Consider the following 16524-nt stretch of genomic DNA (forward strand, 5'->3'; position numbering starts at 1 on the left):
GCCAGTCTCTAACCAAATAAGATAAGTTAATTTTTTCAGAAAAGGAAACTGGCTAGGCTTAAAAATGGCCTGCAAGGGTAGCTAGCCTAGTACTTACCTATGGACCTATGAACAGTACTCTTGTTTTACTTAACTATAGACCTATGACAGTACTCTTGTTTTACTTGCCTATGGACCTATGAACAGTACTCTTGTTTTACTTACCTATGGACCTATGAACAGTACTCTTATTTTACTTACCTATGGACCTATGGACAGTACTCTTGTTTTACTTACTTATGGACCTATGAACAGTACTCTTGTTTTACTTACCTATGGACAGCACTCTTATTTTACTTACCTATGGACCTATGAACAGTACTCTTGTTTCACTTACCTATGGACCTATGAACAGTACTCTTGTTTTACTTACCTATGGACCTAAGAACAGTACTCTTATTTTACTTACCTATGGACCTATGAACAGTACTCTTGTTTTACTTACTTATGGACCTATGAACAGTACTCTTGTTTTACTTACCTATGGACAGCACTCTTGTTTTATTTACCTATGGACCTATGAACAGTACTCTTGTTTTACTTAACTATAGACCTATGACAGTACTCTTGTTTTACGTACCTATGGACCTATGAACAGTACTCTTGTTTTACTTAACTATAGACCTATGACAGTACTCTTGTTTTACTTACCTATGGACCTATGAACAGTACTCTTGTTTTACTTACCTATGGACCTATGAACAGTACTCTTGTTTTGGTGCATACAGACAATGGCTTAGATGATGTCTGGCACCAAATGATGGCATACTGAACTATTAGTGTGACAATATCTTTGCCATACAGCACAGAAAATTACTGATTTGAGCATATCCTCAAGTGGTCTCTCTGAGGGTCCCCTTCATCTAAGAAACCAACTACTTTCATCATGGGGGGTGCACTGGAAGGAAGATAAGGAGAGTAACATACTGAATAAGAGTGGAAACTAGAAACTATCTAATCATTTCTAACATGTCACTGTATCTTTTGACTATGGAAATCCATTCCTTATACATCTATAACTCATTAATGTCTCAGGAAGAAAACATAGCTCCCCACATTTAAATGTTATTTACAAGGAAGTCTGACTTGTGCATCTACCATCTCTACATAAAAGATCCAGTAATAATAAGCAGTAAGCCAAGAAAATTCAAGAATTACAATATTGTCTTACTGCAGAATGTATGCTGATTAATGGAATATTACAGGCATGCAATAACATTTGAAGATTAGCTATAGTTACCTATTTTTCCTTTAGAGTCTAAATGAATAAGTATAACATAATACAAAGAACTGTGAAACTTTTGGCCCTCATCTGCCATGATTAACCTGTAATGCAAAGCTTTAAATACATATATGAGTTCAAATGTGTCTATTTGCCAGAACCTTCCTGAAGCTAATCATAGTCCACTGGCTACCAAAATTAATTGAATCACAGCTTGTCATTGTAGCAAATAAATTTGACAAAAAAAGCATAGAAAAGAATCTTATCTCGCAACACTCAGTCTTATTTTTTATTTATTTATTAATATTTGTTTACTGGGGAAGTGCACTGAACTCACTGGACCATTTGCAGGCACAGTGCAGGTGAATACGACCATATAACAAAATAATAAAACATATTCACAGGTACAACAATGTGTGCTATAAAACAAACATATTGACAGGTGTAAAAATATAAGTTTATTAAAATTGAACAGTCTAAAGAGATGACTGCTTTGACTTTTTTGATTCTTTTGATATTTCTAACCTTTCAATAATATTATCAATTAGTTAGAAACAAAATTTGTAACCTAATGTAGGTCTAGTTTATTAAAAACAGACCATATATATATTTTTGAGAACCCTATATTATGTCATATTATACACATAACTTTTTCATCTTCCTATCGGAAGCCGAGCTTAATATTACTACTAATATGTATGACATGAAACTTGTAATTTAAATATGGGTCCAGTGCATTGAAAATATAATAAAAATACAACACTATTTTTTGTGAATACTATATTTATATATATAAAAAATATTTTATACATAAAAAAATGTTCAATAATTCACAAACTTCTACTATTTTTAAAAAGTTTATTACTTCATATACAATTTTTTTACTTCATATACAAGACTCCCGTTTTCTCTGTACTAGAAGATAATAGTATTGTATATATATATTTTTAGTGTGTTTATGTTAACATAATATTGTATATATTTTTTTATATATCTTGAAACACTCAATAATAATTTATTTAAACATTTTTAACAAAATTATATGTGTTTTAAATCAACAAGTGTATATGTTTTATGTCCCCTCTGCTTCTAACGTGAATACAGGTATTACCCATTTGTTAACTGTTATGGGTGTTGTTGCTTTAAATTTGAGTTAAAGTAGCTAATTGTTAAACGTAGGTTGATTGATCAACCTTTTTATATGGTTTATGTTGTCAGTTGCTGTGTTTTTGAAGTAGTCAGCCTATAGTGCTGACGAAAAGCGCTTAAATAAATATACTCTTGTCGACTGTCTACTGCTGCTCACGGCTTGTTTTGTTTTACTAGTTTGTTTTTGCTCAATTTTTATAGGTGTAAAAATATCACAAGATATTTAGTTCAAAAAGCAGTTTACAAAGTAAAAATACAGATGGAAAATAGAATTATGGTTAGCAGAGTGTTTTGGATAAGATGCAACCATAAATGACTGAGACGGCTTATCCTACAGGGATAGCAGAATATCATTACATAGAGATGTATAAAGTCATTAGAAGAGACAAGTGAGTGTACAAAGTGAATTCCAGATTCCTGGAAAATGGGACTAACTTATCTGAAGATACTTTTAGTTTCTAATGGAATGCGCTCTAAAAATAGTGATGATTCAAATGAAATTTTGAAAACAAATCATCTCCTGCATCCAACTTCTACCTGAGGAGGGAGGCAGAGAGTAAAACAGGTCTAAAGAGTGCAAGGTTAGGAACAAATCTGGAAATGGACAGGATGAGACGTTGTGCCTCCACCTTCAAAATTCATTCTTTTGAGGTGATGGAGTCCACTGCAGGATGAAGTAAAGCAGACTATCTCTAAGATTCTGGGGAAGGGATACAACTACAAATTGTCCAGGTTTGTTTGTGCCTGTACTGGGTCTAGCATCCATTTAGTATGTGAAAATTCAAAGAAAGAATAATATTCCCTGACAAAAAGGTGAAAGTGAAACAATTTCAAGGCAAAAAGGTCCTAAGAAACGCAGCTTTTGAAATGCTACACTTAAAAAAGTTTTTTTTAGAAATTTTTCTAAGTAAATTCTTTATTGTCTTCAAAGATTAAATTTACCACAGTGGACAAAGTTACTGTAACTGGATATGAAGATTTTACATTTGTTGTGCTCCCACTGAATAGACTGTATCAGTAGAAAGAAACAAAACTCTGAAAATGGTTCTTTCCTGATTTCTATGCCATGAACAATGGCAATTCTTCTTGTACCCTCTGACAACATAAGGCAAGGGTCTCAGACTCACAGCTTGTGCACTTCAAGCAACCTGGAACTACTTTTAACATGGTTTGTAAAACTTTTCTGGATTTATTTATTTATTTATTTATTTTAAGTTTGGTTTATGATAGAAACAGCTCTGGCAAAGCTTATTTCTATCATGTGGTACACTGCCTGATGTTTGTGTGCGGATTAGTCCATTGTTAACATGGGTTTATGTTCGGCTATCGAAAATGAAAAAAAAACCGCGAATGGCTTAATACCTAATGTGAAACATCAAAAGGTAAAACTAGCGAACAGCTACTTCAACTAAATTAAATTCATCGAATGGCTACAGTTGACCAACATCATGAACACAACCAACCATTGTAGGGGGCTTGGCCCCCCACACCTCCCAATGTGGCAGGCATTACTTCCTGGTTGTTGACCAACTATGGCCATTCGATGAATTTATTTTGGTAGAAGTAGTTGTTCGCTAATTTCATCTTTCAATGTTTAATGTCCGGTATTCAGACATTCATGTTTTTTTGTTTTCAATAGCCGAACATGCGCCCTGTAAACATTTCCCATAGTTTTGTTGTTGTGAGTTTTATTTTTTCATTACTTTTTACTCTGCTTTTGTTGGGGTTGGGATGAGTACTGTTTACATTTCTACAATTCTGTGCCATTCAGCTGAGGGATACTTCCCAAGTTCTAAAGTTAAAAACTTCAAGTCATTCCAACCTAATAATTCAGAGAAAGAATACAACAAAGTGCCTAAACAGATACATAAAGAAACAATTATTTTGTGAAGCCTCACTTGAAATTTGGCTACACAAAATCTTTTTGTTTACCTACATACAGTGAATATAAAAAGTGTACACACCTCTGTTAAAATGCCAGGTTTTTGTGATACAAAAGAATGAGACCACAATAAATCATTTCAAAACTTTTCCCATCTTTAATGTGACCTATAACCTGTACAATTCAATTGAAAAGCAAACAAATCTGTTAGGGGAATAAATATAAAAAATAAAAAAAAAAAACATACAATAAGCTAGTTGCATAAGTGAGCACACCCTTAAACTAATACTTCTTTGAAGCACCTTTTGATTTAATTACAGCATTCAGTCTTCTTGGGTACACACCTGCCATCAATTAGAGAGACTCTAATTAATCCCAAATAATGTTCAGCTGTTCTAGTAGGATTTTCCTGACATTTACTCAGTTGCCTGCTACAGCAAAAACATGGTTCGCAGAGAGCTTACAAAGCATCAAAGGGATCTCATTGTTGAAAGGTATCAGTCAAGAGAAGGCTATAAAAAAGTTTCCACAGCATTGGATATACCATGGAACGCAGTGAAGACAGTCATAAAAAAAGTGTAGAAAATATGGGACAACTTTAACATTGCAAAGAACTGGATGCCCCTCCAAAATTGATAAAAAAACAAGACAAAAACTGGTCAGGAAGGCTGCCAAAAGACCTATACCAACACTGAAGGAGCTGGAGGAATTTCTGGCAAGTAATAATTGTGTACTACATGTGACAACAATCTCCCGTCTTCTCCATATGTCTGGACTATGGGGTAGGGTTGCAAGACAGAAGCCTTTTCTTACACAGAAAAACATCCAGATCTGGCTAAAATTTGCAAAACAATACATCAAGTTTCCCAAAAGCATGTGGGAAAATGTGATATGGTCTGATGAGACCAAGGCTGAACATTTTGGCCGCAATTCCAAAAGGTACATTTGATGCAAAAACAACACTTTGCATCACCAAAAGAACAACATCCCCATGGTGAAGCATGGTGGTGACATTATCATGCTTTGGAGTTGCTTTTCTTCAGCTGGAACTGGGGTTTTAGTCAAGGTGGAGGGAATTATGAACAGTTCCAAATACCAGTCACTTTTGGCCCAAAACCTTCAGGTGTCTGCAAGAAAGCTGAAGAGGAATTTCACCTTTCAAAATGACAATGACCCCAAGCATACATCACGATCAACAAAAGAATGGCTTCACCAGAAGAAAATTAAAGTTTTAGAATGGCCTAGCTAGAACCTAGACCTAAATCCAATAGAAAATCTATGGGGCAACCTGAAGAGGGCTATGCACAAGAGATGCCCTCACAATCTGACAGATTTAGAGTGCTTTTGCAAGGAACAATGGGCAAATATTCTCAAGTCAAGATGTGCCATGCTGATAGGCTCCTACCCAAGAAGGCTGAATGCTGTAATTAAATCAAAAGATGCTTCAACAAAGTATTAGTTTAAGGGTGTGCACACTTATGTAGCCAGCTTATTGTATGTTTTCTTGGCTCCAGACTTGTTTGGTCTTGTTATGACCACTAAAAAGGTAATTGCCTTAGTCTGTTCAACTTCTCCAAATCTACATTCTGTCTTCAGGGTGAAGTACCCCATATGAACACCTTTCATTTTTCTGCACTGAATCTTGATGCCAGTACCACCTCACATTCTGGAAATTTCTCTAGACCCCTCTCTAGGATTTACTTAAATCTTGTACTCTGGCCTCAACATAAGTACTATCTGACAACAGGTTTATTCCGTTAAGCTTACTCTGTGTCTGGCTTGAACAAGATAAAGAGCACCATATCAAAATGATACCCTAGTGGTAAAAATATTTATCACTCTCCAGTGTCCCCTTCACTACTGCCCCTTGAGTCCTTCCCTAATAGCTTTCTTTCTGGTATACAGCTTCCCAGCTCTAATTATTGAATGTTATTCTGCGGCCTTCTTTGAGGGGTTTAGACTAAATGTATTCTATAAATGAGCTTGATGTCATCAAAATATAATCCAGTCACAGAGCAGCATCAGGTTGGATTGGCAATATATTTTGGCTATAAATCTATACTGATTCGTGCCTTGCAGTGTGTCTGAAATCCAGGAACACCATCATCACTTTTACAAGTATATTTGTCATCAGATAACCTACATGCAAGGTCAGGTTGAAAAGTTTACAGTTACCACATTGGTCCTACTGTCTCCTTTGTGGATAGGCACTTTTTATAGCTTCATAGCCATGTACTAGGCTAGCTGAACATCTGGGCCATTTTAAGCCTAATGAATTTCCCTCAGAGGTGAGAATTAAACTATGTACCCTGTTGTCTGTGAGGTCAACACTTTAATAATGATTATGCTAATCCACAACCCCCAACCCCCACGTTTGCCATCTTCCAAACTTCTTGTATCTCATTGTTGACACTGGTTTATTAAATAACTCGGCTACAAACTTCCCCAGAAGTCTGAACATACTGTAGCCTCCAAACAGGCTTCGTGCCAAATGAATGGAGAAAGGCAACAGTCATCCCTATGCATAAAGATGGGCCAACTACAGACCCATAAGTCTCACTAGTCTATTATGTCAAGTCATGGAAAGAATTATCATGGAGATGATCAATAGAGACATAGTAAACCTCAAGACAGTGGACCCAACCCAGTTTGGTTCCGTCAAGGGCAGATCATACCTACTCAACCTGGTAGACTTCTTTGAGAAGGTCACCAAAGCAATGGATGAAGGCAAAATCATTCACACTGACTACATTGACCTGGCCAAGGCATTTGACACAATATCCCATATTTGGGCATTGTTGACAAACTCAGGAAGTTAGGTGCAAACCCGTATGTCACCCAGTGGATAGCCAACTGGCTCATAGACAGGACCCAGGAAGTTAGACTTGGGAGTCCACCTCTACAAAGAGGCCAGTCACAAGTGGAGTCCCTCAGGGATCAGTTCTTGGACTGCTCCTTTTTGGCATTTACTTCTCAAAAGTCATGTCCAATATAAGTGGTCTCTGGCTGACTAGATTTGCAGATGATTGCAAATTTGGAGCAGTCATTAAATCTCACACTGACACAAATGTTCTCTAGGAGGGGCTGACACAGACAAACAACTGGTTTCAGAGTCATGTACTAAAACTAAATGCCAAGAAATGCATAATAGTATCCTTTGGGAAGTCATCCATCCCTGGTAACTATCATATTGACAACACACTCCTTAGAGTTGACCCAGTAGTTAGGGACTTAGGGACACACATACATAGTTATATAGCCTTTGATCATCATGTGTCTACAGTGGTGAGGAAATCATTTTATGTTGCGCAACTTATAAACAAAGGTATGGCATCTAAGTCCAAGGTAGTCACTGTTCCACTGATTTCGGCATTAATCAGGTCTGTCATTGAGTACAATGTTCCCTTTGGTATGTACCTAACTAGGCATGTCCAACAACTGAAATGGCCACAGAGGTTCCTCACTAAAAGAATACAGGGCATAAGTAATATATCCTGTGCAGACTGCCTCAATGCCCTATCCCTCTATTCTGTATCCTACAGGCTTTTGAGGGGAGATCTATGCTTGGCATACAGGGCATTGTCAGACCCTACTCTGATGGACCTCCTGCATATCCACAAAATAAACAGTAACAGAATTACCCATTCTAAAGACTTAAACCTTGCTTGTGATATAAACAGGACCTGCTGGACAGATAGGTGTGTATCCCAGAGACTACACTATCTATGGAACAGGCTCCCCATCCATGTGAAGCAGAGTTCCTCCATAATCCAATTCAAGTGCAGCTTGGACAATTGGATGGGAAACTGGAAATTCATCCCTAGTTTGGCGCCTATGTCTCTGATGCAAACAGGTAACCTGTAAAGGGTTCATTTCCCAGGCCCATGCTTACACTTATATCAAGGGCATCAGAACTTGTCAAAGATTTGGAATGCATGACTAGGCTTAAAAAGGCCCTTGTGGTCATTAGCCTACAAAACACCTATGAAGAGATTTGTGGTGGTATGCAATTAATTTTAAAAATAATCAATTCACACTTGCCAATATTAAATTGTATAATTACTCTGTTACAAAAGTAAAGCATATGTATTGAAAACAATGTGCCATACCAATATGATCATGAGGAGTGCCTTTAAAAATAATTCTGTATGTAGTAAGAAACAGTGCTCCCTCTGCAGGCAGAATGTTAGGTCCTCCAAGAATTCCTCCTGTTGCTTCCTCTCTGCCATCAGGGTACAAAAACACACGCAGGCCTTCAAACTCGATTTTTTCACCAGGCAGCAAAGCAGGTTGTAAAATTTTGGGCTATATTCAAAACAAAATCACAGTGATAGGAGACATAATACAGGCTACTACAAGAACACTTACATTACATGTTAAGACTAATGTACTTTTCTGTAGTGCATCTATATTCAAGGGTTGTTTCCATTTTCTAGAACAGCAGAGTGATAGTTTAATAGCAAGGTGTAACCAGTCTACATTGTGCAAGCCAAAGGTCCACAAACTATTTATTTGTTTATTTTGGTCCAGTATCATTCTCTGACCAGCAAACCTCTCTTCTGCATCTCACCTGGCCCATTTATCCCTCAAGGTTTAGGGTGTTACCTTCTCTACTTTTTTGTGTCTTCTCTCATCTCCGGAAGTAAGGTTGAAGCTACTTGGAATGCTGCCATCATCTACAGAGGGACCAGGATTCTTTGTGCTGATGCTTATACACCCTCAGTAAGACTGAGCCAGCAATAAGGAATGGCCAGAGTATGTGTTCTGTCCTGTGCCCGGAGGTAACCACACCTGCACCAGAGTTAAATGAAGGACAGCCTCATATAGTCCCTCCCTTCCAGGACAGGTACATTCATCCTCTCTTCCTGCTCCATCAAGCACCAAAGCCACCAATTAAACACGTGTTAACTGCTCCATAGTCAGGTATTTATCACTCTATGCTACCAGCACAGGTCTAAATTTACTCCTGAGATGCAGCATTCTGGCCAGCTCTGAGACAACAGGAATACCATGTTCATATACATAAATGAAACAGAAAGTGTACAGGGCAGTCAACAAAGATGTAACTGTGCCCAGGCCTTTTGAGACTTTCAGTTTATGTGCTATTACTAAAAAAAGACCAGTTGTGTTGGGGGAAGTTAGCAACATGGGAGTTTGGTGCAGAAATCATTAATGTCTTGCTATGCACTTGTTTAACACTGAAGTAAATCTAAGCTTCTCATATCAGAAAAAGCAAATGAAACAGAAAACTCTCTAAAAGATTAGCTGCAATTTACCACATAAAAGCAATATGAAATCTGATTACCTTATTTAATCACTCAATTTATTTGTTTTTGTAATTTTTGTCACTGAGGTCAGTAAACAACCCTCTCTCAGTCAAATAGCACTTACATTCTTAGTCAGTGAGGTAAGGATGACCAGGGTGGGCCATCATTTACACAGCCATTAAGGGTGGTTCATAGGTTCATAGTTTAGTACTAGGCTAATTGCCCTTGTGGGCCATTTTTAAGCCTAACCAATTACCCCAAGTGAGAATCAAACCCTGCACCTTGTGTCTGTAAGGTAAACACCTTAACCATTATGCCAATCTCCCCCCCTTCAAATTTCTTTCCTTTTATTCCCCATCTCCCTATGCATGCCCAGCTAGGTTGAGAAAGGAGGTCGTAGAGTAAGCTGACTGTTCTACTCATCCCTCATTTCTGCAAGGGATGCTGCCACCAAGCATTCCTGTCCCTAACCTGGAAGCAGGGAAATCATACTTTTCCCTGTGTCGTTCAAGTGTGTGCAACAACCCTCTGCCCTGGGGAGAAGTGAGTGGATCACTCCCCTTTTTCTGCTCTCCCTCTTTGCTTATTTCTTCCAGTGCAGGGGCTACTAAATGAATCCCAGTCATTAGGGTCACAGTCAGGGCACCATCACATTGTGCCATGGACTCAGGCACTCAGTTTATTTATTTATTTCAGCTTGCTACCCAAGTTAGACTCACTGAACCAAAAGCTGACATGAAGGAGATCTCTATAATAGAAACCAAGGGATACTTCTGAACAGTCAAGCAACCCAAACTATTTCTGTGAGAAGTGATTGTAACCTAGAAAATCTAAAGAAACCCGGCATCCAGAGAGCAGGACCAAACAACAAACTCTGGAGCTGTCAAGCAAAAAGCACTAGCCAGTACGCCACCTTATATGTTACTGGGAAACAGCATACATAAACGATCTAGAGGAGGAAGGCAGGATTTACAAAGACAAGTAGGGAGGTCTGGACGGCCTTAGGTCAACTGGTGCCCTAGGCAAAAGGGCTCCATGCCGCCCTCCCACCACAACACCCGGTGCCCCCATCCTGGTCTACCTAAACAAAATAAACACTGGAAAAGCCCCCCTAGAAGAGCAGCCCCCTAGGCAGCCGCCTAGTTGGCCTATGCCTAAGGCCGGCTACTGGACATCACTAAATAGTCTCCTTCTAATTGGTTGAAGAGTTCCAGCTTGATACATTGAAAAGTTCCATATATATGGGGAAAAGGGGCAGCAAACGAAGGTTATTTGCAAATCCCTTCACTCATCTGAAAAGCCAGTCATTGAAGGTGGACATACAAGTCACAGGGTGACACTAAGAAGCCTTTTCACACGCGTGCTGATTCAGAGACCATACAAAGACATGAGGGGAGCACTGAGGAGTGGGATGTGTGTCAGTGAAAAGGGAAACACTTAATGCTGCTGGACACACTGACTCACACCAGAGAAACACCAAGGAACATGATGTGTGTATCTGAGAAGGGAACTGCTTAATGCTACCTACAGAGGAGTCCCAAAAGCTAACAGTAGAGTGCGAAGGTAAAGGATGCACTAGACACGTGCTCACTTCTGAGATGCTCCTTTACTAGAGGTAGGACAGAATTTAGCACATAACACTCACTGCAAGCAAATGTCTTATGATTCCTCACGCATAATGAAACTGATTTTCAGGAAGTAGCTAGTAAACATATTGTACTTTCTGGTTACTGGCTGACAAAACCAAATATAACCATAGAAAAATTATTTAAATTATTTTAATATCAACATGTTAAGAGATCTTTAATTACAAACAGAAAAAGATAAGAAAACAGTATCTAAAGCAATTTATTTGAATAAACATATATTTCTAAATGACAGTATATTACTTGCCTTCATTATTGGCGGAAGCCTTTTACTTTCTCGATACACTACCTCCAGAGTTTCAATATGCATTGCTACATTACCTAAAAATATTAATAGTGAAAAAATATGATTAATATTCAGTAAACTGTTGAAAAGTAGTTAATACCATTTTCATTTTTACACTTCCATTAACCATTGTGTGTGCATGCAAGCTCAGGAGTATTATACCATGATTATACTAATGGAAAGGACTTTTCCATTAGTATAACTCATTTTAAAAACACTGTCACGCTATGTTAAATGGGTTTAACAAGCGGGACAGCTAAAATAAGCAACGGAGATTATTTTCAAAGGTCTCGCCATGTTAAACCCATTCGGAGAAAGCAAGATCTCCGCTTTTTTATCTCGCTATGTTAAATGGGTTTAACATGCGAGATGTTTTAAAAATAAGCAACGGAGATGTCCCTGTCTCGCTATGTTAAACTCATTTAACATAGCGAGACCGGAGATCTTGCTTTCTCCGGATGCCAGACATCTGCGGAAGGGCAGTAAACAGGCATTATACTATGCCATTATTTAAGAAAAGTAATAGTTTCTTTTCTTAAATAATGTTATAATATAACATGCCAGAAACTTGCAAAAGTAGATGACTTTTTTATATCTTCAGACGACAATATTTCTCTATGAAAATAACTTAATTTCAATGTTTAAACTATTACATTCATAGTAACCTTTGTGCAAAAATCTTAGCTGGACTGAAACAATTCTTAATGGGTCATTTTAAGAAATGAATGTAAATTAATAGTATGCAAGCTATTACTTTTTATTACTACTACTATATTACTATACTGCATTACCATAGGATTAGTCTCATATTCATAATATATTATTACTACTTCATAAGTAGTAGCAAGCAAGCAATTACTTTTTATCACTACTACTATATTACTATACTACATCACTATATTAGTCTCTTATATTCATAATATATTATTACTACTTCAATATTGCTATAGCAATAGTTTTAATTATGAGATGCTCAATGATGCTTTTTCAGCCATAATCTGACTGTAACACATTCCTTTTTGGAAATCTGGCAAAGAAGTGTGAGCTTATACTGCAAAAACAAGGCATTTAACATTTCTACAGTATCCTAACACCCCCCGCTACTTTTTTATATTAATGGCAATTTTGCCATAAATTAAAGAATAGAAAAGTGTTAAATAAAACTAAGCGTTGATGTTACTTTGATGTTTACATTAAATACTTTTACTATGCGATTTTTGAGGAACTGATCTTCTCTGTGTCTTACTTCAGAATCTGGTCTCTATCTCACAAATGACTTCTTTCCTGCCGGCACCACTTTGAACTATGGAAAACTGTCACAGATGACAGATAATACCAGGTTGCACTAACCACAGCCAGAGCTTTGAGTTCATGACATAACCAAAAAGTAAATACCTCCTTCTGCAATAGCCATCTCTTTCACAAACCAGAAATGTTAACAACTCCAAGCTTGGTTAACTGCTCCAAATGTTGTACTCTCTCTCTGCCTTTTAATGACCCCTAGAACAGTCTGTGGATTTTCATGTACTTAACACTTTATCGAGTATCTAGTTTCATAGGTAAATACTAGACTATCTAGCCAACAACCAGAGATCAGAAACACACTTGTACTTTATATCTGTGAAGTAAACACCTTTATGCCTCCCCTACTCCCCACATTTTGTCAAACCTTCCTCTATCAGAATGAACTCACAGTTTTGATTCTGACTACCTGTTCAAGGAAGGCTATTAAGAAACTACCCTACTAACCCTGTGTGAGAAGCTGCTTTTATCAGTTATGGCAAGAGACGTCCACTAATGCTGGCATCATAGTCAAGTTTCATGATGAGAGGCAAAGCCAAGCATCATGAAACATGCTCAGCAACCTGACTGTGTAGAAGAGCAGACCTCTCACCACCACTCACATTCCATTTAGCCATTTCTTGCTACATTGTCTCAACACAGCTGACCACTGGCGAACTCCAGTGTCTCTCCTCATTCACTGGGTCAACCCTGTCCCTCCTTCTGCCCATAGACTTTAATATGGATTAGGGCAAATAAGGAGCTGCAAGCATCCTCAGACTGCATCATATTGCTGTCACTGGGGGTGCTACTTTTCAGCCAATCTCTTCTTGCTTGTTCCCATAAATGCTGCGAGTGTAGGATGTGTGCTGGATGATCCACAATGACCCCTCCCCCCAGTCATGTCTGTGGAGGCAAACCTTAGCAACCCACCTTTCCCATTCACAGAAGCACTCTATATTAGTTTTCTCACTCACCACAATGGAAACTCTACTTCTGTAGGTGCTCCTGGACACACTCCCAGCCCCATCCTCCCACAAAATGGACACACTCATGCCTCCCTGCACCAGCTTCTGATACCTGAGCCACTAATCACACCCAGGTAGCCTGGACCACAATCAGGACTTCAGGCCTCTGTGCCTTGAGTGAATGTTACTTGCAGTGAAAGTTTAGGCAAACAGCAGCACAGAATTTAAAAGAAAGGCATGGATTTGAATACACCTAGTATCAACAGAAACAAATTTAAAATAAAACAACATATGAGGAGCACAGCTGGTAAGCCCTGAATGCACACAGTATTTAATTGGGTTTGAAGAAATTTAAGTTTAGGGGATGATCTGAAAAGTCCATTTTTCTACATTGTTGAAATTTCGTAATGTATTTTTGTCACCTTTGTTACTTTTTAAGTTGGGACAATTTTTCAGTTTCTCTCAGTTTTGCCAGAGATGACATTCTTTGGCAGGCTGGTTGAAGTAATTATTTTCTTTTAGCTTTTCTTTCATTTTAACGTTGTTGATACTCATTTGTATATTAAAGACCAGTGTGTGTGTGCAGTGCTTTTTGTGCAGTTTCTGTGTACACAGTTGCTGTCTGCATTGTGTGTATTTACTGCATGGAGTTTAGTTGCTGAACGCAATGACATTGTTAAGAGTTGTGATATACAGCGCATGATGAGAATACAAAGTGTGGAAATAAACAATATGAGTGTCAGAATTAGGAATGACACAGCACTGACACAAATCTTCATGTGGATTCACTTACATGCTACTCTGATTTTTCATTCATATATCAAGATTGTGGTTTTACTATGATTTCTCCTTTTCAAAGATACAGTGATCCCAGGCTTTCGATATAAATATATATATATATATATATATATATATATATATATATATACATAAGAAAGGTGTGGACCACAGTTCATCCATATTTAATGTTCTACAAATGTCAAAGGTAGTTGTACTTTGACAAATGCAATTTATGTGATCACACTTACTAGAAGCAATCAAAAAACACTTGCACTTTGGTGAAAGAGCCAAACAAAATACCTGGTACTCTCGCATATACAGCATACAGATTTACCAGTGTTCATTTCTAGGACATGTGTACATACTTGTACTTGTTATATTGTGTATATATAGCTATACGTATATATATATATATATATATATATATATATATATATATATATATATATATATATATATATATATACACACACACACACACACACACGCGTGCGCACGTGTGCACATACACATGTATACACACACACACACACACACACACACACACACGCACTCATACGTATGAGTTTATGTTGAGCATACATATAGAAATGCATCAGATCAATGCTGGCACTTCAAAAAATATGCTTACCAAAAAAGCAACACATCAAAATAATAACAGCAAAATAAAAAACAGCTTCCTTTTACAATTTGTTAATAATATCCATGCTAGTAACTTCAGCTACACTTTGTCTGAATAATGCAAAGTTTTATCCTAAAGTAAGGTATGGGGTTAGGGTTAGAGGCAGGATAATCCCTGGAAATTTGTATATCTGCACCACATTGCTGAAGTGTGTCACCCTAACCCTGCCCCTAACTCCAATTATACACCTAATGTTAAAAAAAAAACGCTTTCTGTAACACCACCACTACTACAAAAGTCATTCAGACACACACCACGTACAGCAGCACACATTCACCACACTAAATCTATTCCCCTTCCTAGCACTTTACTCTAACCTAAACACGCATGCGCACACTCACACATGCGCGCGCGTTTGCACTGAAACATTCGGCATTAAAAACCCAAACACACCTTACTTACATGCATTCAGTCTGCCTCCTTTCCACATCTTCATCACTCAAAATGTGTATGTTTTTGATGAATTTTCCAAGTATTTCACTCTTTTGATGAACTGCCCTCAGATATACCCACAGAGTAATATAATATAATACAATACAATATATATATATATATATACATACACATATACACATACATTAATCTCTCATATATATATATATATATATATATATATATATATATATATATATATATATACACACACACACACACACACACACACACACACACACACACACAAATACATACACATAGAGAGAGAGAGAGAAGGAGTTATATGCATACATACATAACCCATGCTTGCATACAAATACACATATGTACGTTTTTCTCACAGAACTTAGGGGAGCACTTTTTAAGAAGAATGTAAAGAGACTCACACCCTAAGGTACCTAAACCATGTTTCCTCATACTTGGTTTTGTTTGTCTCAGCTTATCTGTATGCACAGGTCACTTTGTGTGCAGAACATGGGTAACTCAAGTTAGAATTTTCATCAGTTGTGAACATTAGGCTTTGCTCCTCATTACAGCTAATCCCAGAATTCATTGTGCAAGTTAAAGAGAGAGAAGCATTCCTTATAAAGGCTCTGAATGAATACCAACAGTTCTTATATCCCTTGCAACAGTTCTTGGTTAGCATGGTCTAACTTCACAAACCAAAACACTTGGATAGCTGAGGTGAAATGCACTGTTTGCTACATCCCAAACAACCATTCATTTCATTTCTTAGGCCAGGAGCACATTTTAATATATAACTAATGTCAAGCTCTGTACAGGTAATCCTCACACGGGATATGCAATGTCACAATGTTTCAAATATGGGCTTCGGTCACAAAACTAATGGCTATTTGTAAGGCACTTAATGGCAGCATGAGCAATTT

General features: G+C 37.5%; 1 protein-coding gene across 1 annotated transcript in view; it reads right to left on the reverse strand.

Annotated features, from left to right (window-relative positions):
- Positions 1-16524, reverse strand: part of SBF2 (SET binding factor 2) — a 3151758-nt gene that overhangs the window by 522921 nt on the left and 2612313 nt on the right. The window contains exons 25-26 of the mRNA XM_044058929.1: positions 11453-11526; positions 8402-8597 (exon numbers count right to left, since the gene is read on the reverse strand). Coding sequence (XP_043914864.1) covers positions 8402-8597; positions 11453-11526 — 270 coding nt within the window. The remainder of the gene's footprint in view (positions 1-8401; positions 8598-11452; positions 11527-16524) is intronic.

This window comes from Protopterus annectens, chromosome 17.part0 (assembly GCF_019279795.1).
Source record: "Protopterus annectens isolate FY-2018-M chromosome 17.part0, PAN1.0, whole genome shotgun sequence".
NCBI lineage: Eukaryota > Metazoa > Chordata > Ceratodontiformes > Protopteridae > Protopterus > Protopterus annectens.